Raw genomic sequence first — 13,536 nt, forward strand, 5'->3', positions numbered from 1 at the left:
CTAACATTCATGTAGTCGTTTATAACTGAGGTTGAAAAATTCGTTTCATGACTGACGAGACAAGAATAAATGCCATTTAGTCACCCAAACTGAAAACGTCGCTGCCGTCTGCTCGCTTTGTACGGATTAGCTGTTCTCTTTTCCTCCCCTTGTTGCATCCTAGTTGTTTCTAGTTTTCCGTTGATGTTGTGTTTTGGTCTTCTTCATAAGTAGTCTTGTTCAAAATTAAAAAAACTCAAACTTCTTTTTGTTGTATACGAATGAACTAATAAAAAGCTGTTTAACAGCTGTGTTGTCAAATCGAGGTTTTTTTCCAAAGTCGGTGTGGCGCCTGCGCAAAACTAATGCGCATAAGAAACGGCATCTGCTATCAAAACCTGAGATCAACGCATCGACGCAAAAACTGTGATTTTGTAAGTTTGGAACAACAAATAAAGGTCAGAACAGCTATATAATCGCTATTGTATTTTCAGCGTAGCAATAGGGTCCGATATTTCGACTCGTCGGCATTATACTTGTCTCGTCTAAATATCGGACCCTATTGCTACGCTGAAAACACAATAGCTGTTAATGTTTTGGGAATTAGAAAATGATGAAGAATAAGAAGAAATTATTTTTAGATCGTTTTATAAAAAAAATAATTTTATTACAATTTTCAGATTTGTAATGACCAAACTCATTTATTAATTTTTAAACCTCCAAGCTGAAATGCAATACCAAAATCCGGACGTCGTCGAAGATTGCTGAACCAAAATTTCAATCAACTTGGTGAAAAAATGAGGGCGTGACAGTGTGGCCTCAACTTTCCCTAAAAGCCGGATATGACGTCATCAAAGACATTTATCGAAAAAATAAAAAATAAACGTCTGGGGATATCATACTCAGGAACTCTTATATGCTAAGTTTCATGAAAGATCTGTCCAGCAGTTTTCTCTGAATCGCTCTACACACACACTCATACACACATACATACACCACACCCTCGTTTGGATTCCCCGTCTATAATAAAACATTTGGTCAAAGGCTTCTTCTTCTTCCATTTAACGCCCAGGGTCAACATTCTGACTATTAGTGGCGCACTGAGACTTAATGCCGTGTGAGATGGAATTTTTTTTTACTTTATTCCAAGTCCCACGGGTATTTGATGGACATTTTTATCTATGCCTATACAATTTTGCCAGGAAAGACCCTTTTGTCAATCGTGGGATCTTTAACGTGCACACCCCAATGTAGTGTACACGAAGGGACCTCGGTTTTTCGTCTCATCCGAAAGACTAGCACTTGAACCCACCACCTAGGTTAGGAAAGGGGGGAGAAAATTGCGGCCTGACCCAGGCCTGAACACGCAACCTCTCGCTTCCGAGCGCAAGTGCGTTACCACTCGGCCACCCAGCTTCACTAAATAGGCGAAAATACAATATTTAGTCAAGTAGCTGTCGAACTCACAGAATGAAACTGAACGCAATGCCATTTTACTCGTAGCATCGTCAGGCCACCGCTCATGGCAAAGGCAGTGAAATTGACAAGAAGAGCGGGGTAGTAGTTGCGCTAAGAAGGATAGCACGTTTTTCTGTACCTCTCTTTGTTTTAACTTTCTGAGCGTGTTTTTAATCCAAACATATCATATCTATATGTTTTTGGACTCAGGAACCGACAAGGAATAAGATGAAAGTGTTTTTAAATTGATTTGGACAATTTAATTTTGATAATAATTTTTATATATTTAATTTTCAGAGCTTGTTTTTAATCCAAATATAACATATTTATATGTTTTTGGAATCAGCAAATGATGGAGAATAAGATAAACGTAAATTTGGATCGTTTTATAAATTTTTATTTTTTTTTACAATTTTCCGATTTTTAATGACCAAAGTCATTAATTAATTTTTAAGCCACCACGCTGAAATGCAATACCGAAGTCCGGGCTTCGTCGAAGATTACTTGACCAAAATTTGAACCAATTTGGTTGAAAAATGAGGGCGTGACAGTGCCGCCTCAACTTTCACGAAAAGCCGGATATGACGTCATCAAAGACATTTATCAAAAAAATGAAAAAAACGTTCGGGGATTTCATACCCAGGAACTCTCATGTCAAATTTCATAAAGATCGGTCCAGTAGTTTAGTCTGAATCGCTCTACACACACACACACACACACACGCACACACGCACACACGCACATACACCACGACCCTCGTTTCGATTCCCCCTCGATGTTAAAATATTTAGTCAAAACTTGACTAAATATAAAGAAGAAGAGAGAACAGGCAGTGCGGAATTACAACGTACGTTCTTTTGTGTGTGTGTGTGGGATCAGAGCAGACACTGAAAAGTATTCTGCCTAAATAGAAAGTGTGGGCAAATTTTTTTTTTTTTTACTTTGACCTAGTTTTACCATGGATAGTGTTAGACCGACCCTGTGCGTGCACTTGTTTTTGTTTGAGACCTAGGCTTAAAAAATATGCGGTAAAAATGTTAATTGAGAGGAATGGAAGTGTGTGGTACAAGTTACACGCGGCTTTAGTGTTTTAAGGTTATGTTCCGAGTGTTTATTTTCCGAGAAGGCAAGATCTGTCTGTTCCAAATATGTTTGAATGAGGTAAACGGGGCTCTTTCATTTGATTGGTTGCCTTGAAGCCCAGTTTATCCGTAACAACTTGACCTCTCCATGTCCATTTCTCTTTTGCAACAAAATAAATTATTTCCATTGTCACTATTAGTGTATGAGGATAGTCGTCTCACCTATGATTATTTTATTATTTTATGTAAAGAGGGCAAACGCGCAAAATATTTTTGCATGGCGAGTTTCTGCGGTTCAGCTTCTTCATTAATATTCATGAGTGTACAATATCTCGGCACTGATATTTACTTTGGAAGCCATAGTCCATGTTGTCCTAGTCCGTTTTTTGTAGTGTTTTAACGGCATAGCAAGCAAAGACGCAGCCTTCCGGATGTATTAGGTGTCGTCTAAATGGACAGTACGTCCATTATAACCCAGGTTAGCAGAGAAGATGAACTTCTCAATACATTTCCCGCATCGGAAAAAGGTGAGCAAGTTGCTTTGCAAGTGGTCTCAAAAATGGCGCTGAAGTGTTGGTATGCAAAGGCACCTGCATGTTTTTTTGTTAATTGTGCGCATCTATGACTCTTTTGAAACTATGCATTCATGTTTTAATGGTTTATGGTGTGTCCGGAGTGTGGGGGCATGCTATCAATACTGGTTTATTGACTGACATATTTTGACAGAAGCTAATGAGGTCGAAGTTCCATAGAGCTGCGAGAGGTGTCGGAGACTCGGAAGCGAGGGGGAGAGTTATCGGGTCTGACAGCAGATGTCTGCTGTGGCGACGTAAACAAGAATTTACTAGCTTGTGCATGAAGCTACGCATTCCAGTTCTGTTTTATGTCTTGCATAGACAGTAGATCTATTACCCGTTAGATTTGTAGGAACAAAGTAGAATACTCGGCAACAATAAGACTGATTGCGTGTGGGCCTCTGACCAGGGTTTAGTAATTGAATGGTAATCATGGGTGATCATGTTGAGACGCCCATTTGTTGCATTCTTATCAATATCATATTTAAATACGATCTATGTAGCTTACATTTCGACACAACCGTCTTGTATAATTAGTTGATTAAGTCACTAGTGAGACTTAATTTATACGCATGTTGCCATTTTGATACTGCTGATCTAAACTTTGTCTGCTGGCCAGTCTGTTCATTGCAACAAGTGTCTTTCATCTTTCTACTTTTATATCTTGAATACACCTGCTGTGGAGATTTTGATGATTTTGTCAAAGCGATGCAATAAGAAAAACTGTATACAAAGTTCTACAAGTACAAGTATTCACTATACAGTCTCACTCTCAGGGTTTGGTTAACTAATGTAATTACGCCATTGGCGCATACAATCTAAAAATGACCAATAGAACGGAAGCCATTGCCAAAAAATATAGATGCCAGAGTGGTTTCCTTTGGACAAGGGAAACCACACTCTCAGCGTTTGCGTTTGCCGGTTCGCAATAGTTTATCAGTCAGTCAGTGATTTGGATTTGAACATCATGTCGCAACCAAAAAAGAAAAAAAACTAAATTGGCCAAGGTTTGCTACCCTTCGTCAAGGCTTGTCAAGATTAGCACAAGATTGGAAGAGTTTTACTTTCAAGAAATTAAAGTTAAAGGTTTGAAAAAGTTTCAGAGAACTGATGTAGTTAAATCAGCAAAGCTGATTGTTTCAGTTGCATTAAGCAACATATAATCCAGGGGCGGACTAAGGGAGGTGTAACAGGGGTTCCGGACCCCCCCCCCCCCCCAAAAAAAAAAAAACCAAACAAACACTAAAATTCTGTCTGTGAATTTTATTTTTTGTTTCTGTCTGTAAAGCTGGGGGAAGAGTTAATTGTCACAGTATGCGACATGTCTTCCTTCTAACCATACTATATGATGTCGGCAGCAGATATCAGTGAGAATAAATTGCCATTATTTAATACTAACGTTAAAAGAAATAATGAGTGGCTGCTGACACCAGTTGATCATGTTTCAAATCAAGGATAAGCCACAAATTGTTTATAAAATAGCTAACATTCTTCCAACGGGACCCTGGACCCCAAGTTGTACCCCCTCCCCCCCCCCCCCCCCCCCTCTGGCTTAACTGCTCCGCCCCTGTAATCTGTGTTCCTAAGACAATGATTGTATGTATTGGTGTTCCCCTCTTGAGTCTTGTGCTTTAATGTTGCGGTGACTTTGTATGAGCCAAAATAATAGCCGAACATTTTCCAAGATGTCCTAAAGCTTTCTGACAGTTTCGGCCAAGTGTCCCAACATCAAAATGTCTAGCAACACCCCTGCTATATGGCCTTAAGTCTGAAATGGTGTCCACAGCTGAAATAGCTGTGCAACCTTGGCTCTAACCTGATTTGTACATCAAAGAAAAATAAAATCCTTGTAAAGATTAATGAGACTTGTAAAAAAAAGTATGAAGTACACACCTAGAGAAACATTGTGTGCTCAGTTGTTGTTTTTAATGAAAATGTCGCCATTATCTGAAGTCAGCAGCACTACATTTTGGCAATTTTTTGTGACATGACCTTACAGCATATTGAAACATGGTCTACTCTGTCATATTTATGGGACAGAATGTCATGAATGACTTTTCACTGAGCCAGTAAAACTCAAATGTACCTTTGACAAAGCAAAGTTTTTGAATTTTGTCAGTGAGCCTGCAGAAAATGGGGAGACAAAATTTCACAGAAAGTTCATAACTATTTCCGTAAGACTTCATTTTTGTTCACTGATCAGCTCTAAATAATAATTAAAGATTGAAACCTGATATATTTTTGTAAAAAAGTATTTTACAGTATGTTTTGCAGAGGTATAAAACATAAAAAGGGTCGTTTGACTTGTTTTTGCATGTTCAAAAGTAGTTTGAAGTTTACGTGCAGATTTTCTTGTGAAAAAAGAGTTATGAACTTTCCAACCTTTTGCCTTATAAAAAGAGTAAATTGACTGGTTGGGGAACACCTAGCTTTGTAATGCATTTGGATCCACTAGCAGCAGTCACACTGAAAGTTTGCATCAAGTTCATTCATTGGTGTTTGAGTAATTGAGAAATAAAAAATTCTTGTGAGAAAGTTATGAACTTTCCTACTATCTCCACTGAGAGTGTTTTTTGTCCTTAAATGCTAGCCATGAAAGTTAAGGTTGTAGTGGAACAGCAATTTTGCATATAAAAGTACATTAGATTTAGATACTAAGCAATTTTTGTCACTAAAGTCAAGCAGTATGCTTTAGTTAGCCATTTTCTCTGTGTCTTGTGCACTATTTTTATGTGAGAGTTACCAACTCATGTCAAAACCCAAAATATATGTAAAATGACTATTTTCAGTTTCCAAATTACACTGTACCATGATTTTCATCACAAAAAGAATCTACTGGCTGCTGACTGTTTCTTTCTGAAGTACTTAGCCGTTTTGTCATGAAGTTCATAACTTCACATAACTCAAGCTCATTTTTCAAGGGCGTGTTTAAAATAATGCCTTGTTAATAGCAAAAGAGTACATTTGACTTTATCTGGACATTTTGTAAGAAGTTTTCTGAATATCAACCCTCAAAATTACATTTTGATAATTCCAGCATGAATCTGGGTTGACTGCACGGTGTACATAACTTCACATCAACTGACCCTCAGCCCCACGGTGTGAAGTTATGAACACATGCCATGAGTATGATTTATACACAATAATTAATTTACTACACTAAATCACTACCTCAAATGATGTGCTGCTCTTCTCCAGAGTAGGCTGTTACAGTTTGATGTCATTTTTATTTTAATTTACCAGCAGATTTTAGTACGTAGCTTTTCAGTTAAATAAATGATGTGAAGTTATGAACACACAGTCAGCTGACATAAACACTAACTAAATAATGATTTCGGTAACAGTTTTCATGACTGAGTTTGGTTAAGTAAATCATTAAGTTGTTTAGAATTATTTGCAAGAGACTTTAGTTAGTTATTTTAGTATAAATGTGTGATTGATGTGAAGTTATGAACTTTCACAAGTTTCAAACAATTTGTTTTATTTTGGCAATTAAAATCTGATTTTGTAATATAAGTGCAGCTTTAGCCTATACTATAACTCTGTGTTCTCAGTTTGTCATTGTTTTGCAAATATATTATACAGTAACTGTACTAGAGACCAACATAACAAAAATTCTTGTGAAGTTATGCGCACGCTCACATTTTATGATTTTTGTTATCGTTTGTTTTCACAAATGTTTTACTTTTATTACTTAGTTGTATGTTGATTACAAAGAGTAGCTGGAGAGAAAATAAGATGACATATGCACTTTCTTACTTTGGTTTGAATTAGCCATAGTTTGTGATGTCACGGTGTGAAGTTATGAACTCCTGGGACATTCTAAAAAAACTTTCAGTTTCTGCCAACTCTTTGAGTCAGACAAACATTTTGGTGTATTGAAATCCTTTTGATGGTACTTTTCAAGCACATTTTGCACAAAAACAGCAAAATTGTAGATTTAATGATAACTTATGCCAATATTTGCTGTGAAAAAATTGTGACAATATTAATTTCCATAAATAATACAGATAACCAAAAAATCTTCTCCACACTTCATCTTCAAAAATTACCTTCATGTTCCAGCTCACCTTTTTCAGATTAAAAAACAAAACAAATTGTTTCCTGCCTGTATAAATTAAATTTATTATACCAATAAAAGTAAATTATGTGAAGTTATGAACTTCCCATTAATGGAGTTCACATCTGCATCATGCGTGGCCAAAACAAGTTTAACTTGCTTGAAATGCAAAGTAATTTGCTGTAGCAATTTGCTCAGATGTCTAAAACAGACCCAATACATGTAGCAACAATGATTTAACAAGTCTAAATTTTGTGACGGTGTGAAGTTATGAACTCCTGCAAACTTTTAAACCTGAATCTGTGAAGTGATCAAACATGAGTTTTCTAAAATCATAGCTGTTCCTTGCGTATTTATGCTCTAAAATATATCTCTATTTTCAAAACAAAGAAAATGTTCATTTTTAAAATTGATTTTGTATGTCACAAAAATGGACACCTATTCTGACTTTGGGCCATATATTAGGGTCAAGCAAAGATTTCTTTTCAGCTGTCTCAGTTGACGTTGAAACAACAGAAAGCGGCGAACAATGGAGTTCAGCTGCTAATGATTTTGAAGAAACTTCCACAAAATGAACGTTCCAAAACACTGACTAAAGGGTTAGCATTGGTTCGATATGATAAGGGACCTATGTTTACTGAGGTTATTGTCTAACACTTCGAAACGCCAACATTGGCAATAGACAATAACCTCACTAAACATAAATCCTTTATTGAATCGAGCCAAGGCTGTAAATTCTGACAATTTCAAACCAGGTCGACAATGTCTCATCTGAATTTGGTTGGTTGGTTGGGTCAAAGCACCAGCACAGTCAAGAAACAACAGTAAAGAGTTCCTCTGCTTTCAGTAAATTGAGTAGCCCAGGTGGCATTACTCTGACCACTGCCCTGTCAGAATTACTAACAAGGACAGTGCTACGGACAATGTGCGGTCAGAACACAGGCTATTGCAGTAATGGAATGTCTCCCTTTCTTCTTCCCTGCCTGGCAGTGGGTCTTGCTGAGGGTGTGTTGTAGACACCCAAGTTAATGTTATTGAATGAAAGTTAATATGGGTATTTTGCCTGTGCATGTATAGTTTGTTGGTTATGTTTGGTCGGTTTCTTTGCCTGTGCGTGTATAGTATGCTTGGTCGATGTATGTATTGTAAAGCGCTAAGAGTAGACATTTTTCTAGAATAGCGCTATAAAAGTTTGCATTATTATTATTATTATTATTTTGTGATTAAAATTAAAGTAATTTCATGATCAAAATAAAACAGGTGATGTGGGATTTTCAAAAAATCTCTTCTATACGAAATGGACTGGGTGGCCGAGTGGTAACGCACTTGCGCTCGGAAGCGAGAGGTTGCGTGTTCAGGCCTGGGTCAGGCTGCAATTTTCTCCCCCCTTTCCTAACCTAGGTGGTGGGTTCAAGTGCTAGTCTTTCGGATGAGACGAAAAACCGAGGTCCCTTCGTGTACACTTCATTGGGGTGTGCACGTTAAAGATCCCACGATTGACAAAAGGGTCTTTCCTGGCAAAATTGTATAGGCATAGATAAAAATGTCCACCAAATACCCGTGTGACTTGAAATAAAGTGTAAAAAAAATTCCATCTCACACGGCATTAAGTCTCAGGGCTTGGAAACATGAATGCATGCAGGAAAAAAAAAATAATGATAATAACAATAACAATAACAGCACTTTATTGTCCATTAAAATATTACATAAAAATGGAAATTTTTCTTCGGCACACCCTGTCTGCCTGTAAACGATTATAACAACAATTGTATAGGACGACACACATAAAACATAAAACATAAAAGGGATACAATCAAATATGATATTGCACTATGTAAATTTACCCTCTCATATCACAGGAGTTGGGTTTCACAGCCGAGTAATCACATTACAAATATTTCCCACACACCTTCACATGTACACATTGTTTGTTTTTTCCCAGCCGACCAGCCTCTACGTGATGCGAGAAGAATTTAAAATGGTGACTGCAGAAGGCAGGAATGACTTTTTAAACTGGTTTTTGCGTGCCAAAGGGACCTTATAACGTTTACCTGAAGGGAGAATTTCGAAACAGGGGTTGAGAGGATGGATCGGATCACGGACAATTTTGAGAGCTTTCCGCTTAATGGCAGCTTCGTAGAGACTGGTCAGCTGTCGTTGGGGTTGCCCAACAAGCTTGCTAGCCGTCGCAACAATGCGGTGGAGTTTAGCTTTGTTTTTAACATTTGTGGTACCATACCATGTCACAATGTTAAAAGTCAGTATGCTTTCAATCAAACTGCGATACACAAGTTCCATAACACTTTGATGGGTAGCGCCGTATACTGTATGGCAGCTCGCTTTCCCCAGGGAGAAAGCAGCCCGAATTTCTGTGAGGTTACCCTCATGGACTATATAAAAAAATCTTATCTTAAATCTTATCTTAATCTTATAAAGAAATAACAGGAATCGAATGCTGTCAAATAGCCGACTTTTTTTGCCCCCACGAGACTACTCCCTTTCTTCTTCCCTGCCTGGCAGTGGGTCTTGCTGAGGGTGTGTAGTAGACACCCAAGTTGTTATTGAATGAAAGTTAATATGGGTATTTTGTGATTAAAATTAAAGTAATTTCATGATCAAAATAAAACAGGTGATGTGGGATTTTCAAAAAGTCTCTTCTATAAAGAAATAACAGGAATCGAATGCTGTCAAATAGCCGGCTTTTTTTTCCCCACGAGACTACTGGGACAAGCCCCCCCCCCATTAAAAAAAGAGATTGTACCAACAGATTTTTAAGGATGGGCTTTGGCAGAGCTTATGAAGGAAAAGATAGATACTGACTGTGAAAAAGGAATTGGGATAGAATCGTCCGCTGTGGCAGCATTGCGACCGCAAATGATAACAGTTAACTAGTGCCCCCTAACATCACCCGACTGGGTGGGCGTGTGTCACTTGGTCATATATATTGTAAAGGTTTCACTGAAGATTTCAGTTGTAGCAGGTTTCATCTACACTTTGTTTAATTCATGCGTTTACTGTCAGTCTCTGTTCTGATTTGAAGCTGAAGGATTTGTGTTCTGTGGAATTGCTCCAGTGAAAATGTTTTGAACTGTAAAGGTTATTGAGGTCTCTATTCTTATTTCATTCTTTTTGGACCAGGCTGAGTTAGACTGACTTGTGAATGTGAGCTTGCCTTGGCGTTGATGAATTTGTCTGCTCACTTCTGAAGCCTAAGTAAGTTAAACTGATTCTTTTTAATAAACATACACCAGAAAAGTGACCAAACTACTTACAGTTAGTAGTTAAATGTGTATACTCTTCATACTGATAGTGCTACTTGGCAACTTGCGCTATCTCCCATCAGGAGGAAACTGGTTTAGTTGATCTGCTACAGGTATACCACTTTAGTGTTGATCTTTTTTTGAATCAGAAAATGATGAAGAATACGATAAACGTAATTTTGGATCGTTTTATATAAAAAAAATAATAATTACAATTTTTGAGTCACTTGAGAAAAAGTGACTCTATGTAATCGGTCAGTGTTAGTCTGTCCGGCCGGCCGTCCGGCCGGCTCCAATGACCTCTACACTTTAACGATGGTTTCGTTGACCTTTGACCTTTTTTCAAGGTCACAGGTCAGCGTCAAAGGAAAAATTAGACATTTTATATCTTTGACAAAGTTCATCGGATGTGATTGAAACTTTGTAGGATTATTCTTTACATCAAAGTATTTACATCTGTAGCCTTTTACGAACGTTATCAGAAAAACAAGGGAGATAACTAGCCTTTTCTGTTCGGCAACACACAACTTAACGTTGGGCTTTTCTCGGAAACTATAAAAGTGACCGGGCTCAAATTTTATGTGAACGTGACTCCCAGTGACCTCTACACTTTGACGTCTGCTTTGGTGACCTTTGACCTTTTTCAAGGTCACAGGTATGTCTTGAAGGAAAAAAATTGAAATATCATATCTCTGAAACTATTCATCGGATTTGATTCAAACTTTATAGGATTATTCTTTACATCAAATTATTTACATCTGTATTGTGTTGTGAATAGCAATTTCTTCCTGTCCATCTGATGCCTCATATAATATTCAGAACTGCGAAAGTGACTCGATCGAGCGTTTGCTCTTCTTGTTAGATTTTTAATGACCAAAGTCATTAATTAATTTTTAAGCCACCAAGCTGAAATGCAATACCAAAGTCCGGCCTTCGTCGAAGATTGCTTGGCCAAAATTTCAATCAATTTCATTGAAAAATGAGGGTGTGACAGTGCTACCTCAACTATTACAAAATGCCGGATATGACGTCATCAAAGACATTTATCGAAAAAATGGAAAAAAACGTCTGGGGATATCATACCCAGGAACTCTCATGACAAATTTCAAAAAGATCGGTCCAGTAGTTATACTGAATCGCTCTACACACACACACACACATACACCACGACCCTCGTCTCGATTCCCCCCTCTATGTTAAGCCTTTCGCTTCCGACCACGCATTTAAGCGCGGTCGGACCCTCACAGCAGTCGACGCTCTGTTACTCAGGGGAAACAACCGCGAGAGTCCGCAATTGCCTCGTTTTCGATAGCCAAGATGTCTGCCTCCATGTGGGTGAAGTTTTGAGTGAATTCGATTGATTTTGACGGATTTTATTGCGTTTTTCTGGACATCTTTGGTTCGATTCTCTAACATGGCGAATCAGCGCTATACTGTTGAGGAAGCTGTTCGTATTTTGATGAATATTCCCGGCAATGGAGATGAAAGTGAAGATGAAAACGTGGTGGGAGGCGAGGGAGACATTGTTCAAAATGAAAGTGAAAGTGACGAAAGTGAGAGTGATAATGATGATTTTGTACAACCATCCACGTCGCGTAGAAGGGGGCGTGGCAGAAGGGGACAAGGCAGGGAGGGGTGGGACAGGTGAAAAGAACCGACACAGTTGATAATTCTCGTCAGGAAGATCCAACATTTGATCAGGATATTCCACGTGAGTATCCTATATACATATATGTTTCTTTCCTCTACTGTTGTCCTAACAGTTTTTATGCAATCTCAATTCAACACACCCTATTTTTAGAAATATCGTCAAAAATCTCATATTATGGCTAACCTGTTGCAAAAACAAAAAAAATGAATAAGGCATATCTCAAAACTAAAATCATTCAACTATGCTGACAAAAGGCCAATAAAAATGTCTACATTAGTTTTGACTGGATATTTTTAATATTTACAAGCATAAAACAGCATTTTGTCTATATTTTCACTAATAAACTGAATAAATTGGATTATCCGCCCCTTGCGTAAAACATTGTCTGCCCCTTTTGAGTAATTTGTGGTATTTGTTGGAATCTCCAATCATATACCTACACATACATATATGTTTCTTTCCCCTACTGTTATCCTAACAGTTTTTATGCACTCTCAAATCAAAACACTCTTTTTTTTACCAATATCCTCAAATAGTTCCGGAAGTCAAGGGGTTAAAACATTTAGTCAAAACTTGACTAAATGTAAAAAGACAGCGTGTGTGAATGTGTCTGCAACAAATGGGAACCACAGTTGTACAGTACCAGAGTTTTTCCTCAGGTGTTCCTGGTTCTAAATCCCTATGCTAAGTCTCTTTTCCTCAGGTGTTCCTGGTTCTAAATCCCTATGCTAAGTCTCTTTTCCTCAACCCACCCTCACCAAGAAACAGGTTGGCGCCAAGTGTGTCAGCATAACATTATGCTCTCACCAGCTTTGCAGCGCTCTGTGGAATGGGAAGAAGGGTAGGTGCACGTAAGCTGAGGCAGTCCGTGTCAGAACTCCTTGGGTCTCTGTCCCATCTTACCTGGTGGGCTACACACACTCCCTACCTGTAGTGCCTGTAGTACCTCGCAGTGTTTGTGTGATTGATGCACTTGCAGGTAAAACAGGGGAGGAGTACAACTGCTCCCTCAAATTGTCTTCAGGGTAACTTAGTATTTGCGTGGACAAGATGATGAGATTGCCAGGAACAGTGGGTGTGCGAAAACATTTTGGCTTTGCTTTCAGACTGATGTATGTAACCTTGTAAGTTAAAGTGAGAAGTGTGTTTAGCATGTGAAAACTCAACACATCAGTCCCCCATCCCCCCCTTACACCATCCCCCTCTTACACCATCCCCCTCTTACAACATCCCCCCCTTACACCATCCCCCCCTTACACCATCCCCCCCTTACACCATCCCCCCTTACACCATCCCCCCTTACACCATCCCCCTCTTACACCATCCCCCCCTTACACCATCCCCCCCTTACACCATCCCCCTCTTACACATGTACCATCCTCCTCTTACACCATCCCCCCTTACACCATCCCCCCTTACACCATCCCCCTCTTACACCACCCCCCCTTACACCATCCCCCTCTTACACCAT

At 38.6% G+C, this 13,536-nt stretch overlaps 1 protein-coding gene across 1 annotated transcript in view; it reads left to right on the forward strand.

Moving 5' to 3' along the window:
• The first annotated feature begins 2,849 nt into the window (after positions 1–2,849).
• The window catches only part of LOC138960418 (carboxy-terminal domain RNA polymerase II polypeptide A small phosphatase 1-like), a 55,411-nt gene continuing 44,724 nt past the window's right edge, over positions 2,850–13,536 (forward strand). Inside the window, exon 1 of the mRNA XM_070332332.1 lies at positions 2,850–3,046. Coding sequence (XP_070188433.1) covers positions 2,971–3,046 — 76 coding nt within the window. The 5' untranslated portion in view covers positions 2,850–2,970. The remainder of the gene's footprint in view (positions 3,047–13,536) is intronic.

The sequence above is a fragment of the Littorina saxatilis genome, linkage group LG2, assembly GCF_037325665.1.
Source record: "Littorina saxatilis isolate snail1 linkage group LG2, US_GU_Lsax_2.0, whole genome shotgun sequence".
In the NCBI taxonomy this organism is placed as follows: Eukaryota; Metazoa; Mollusca; class Gastropoda; order Littorinimorpha; family Littorinidae; genus Littorina; species Littorina saxatilis.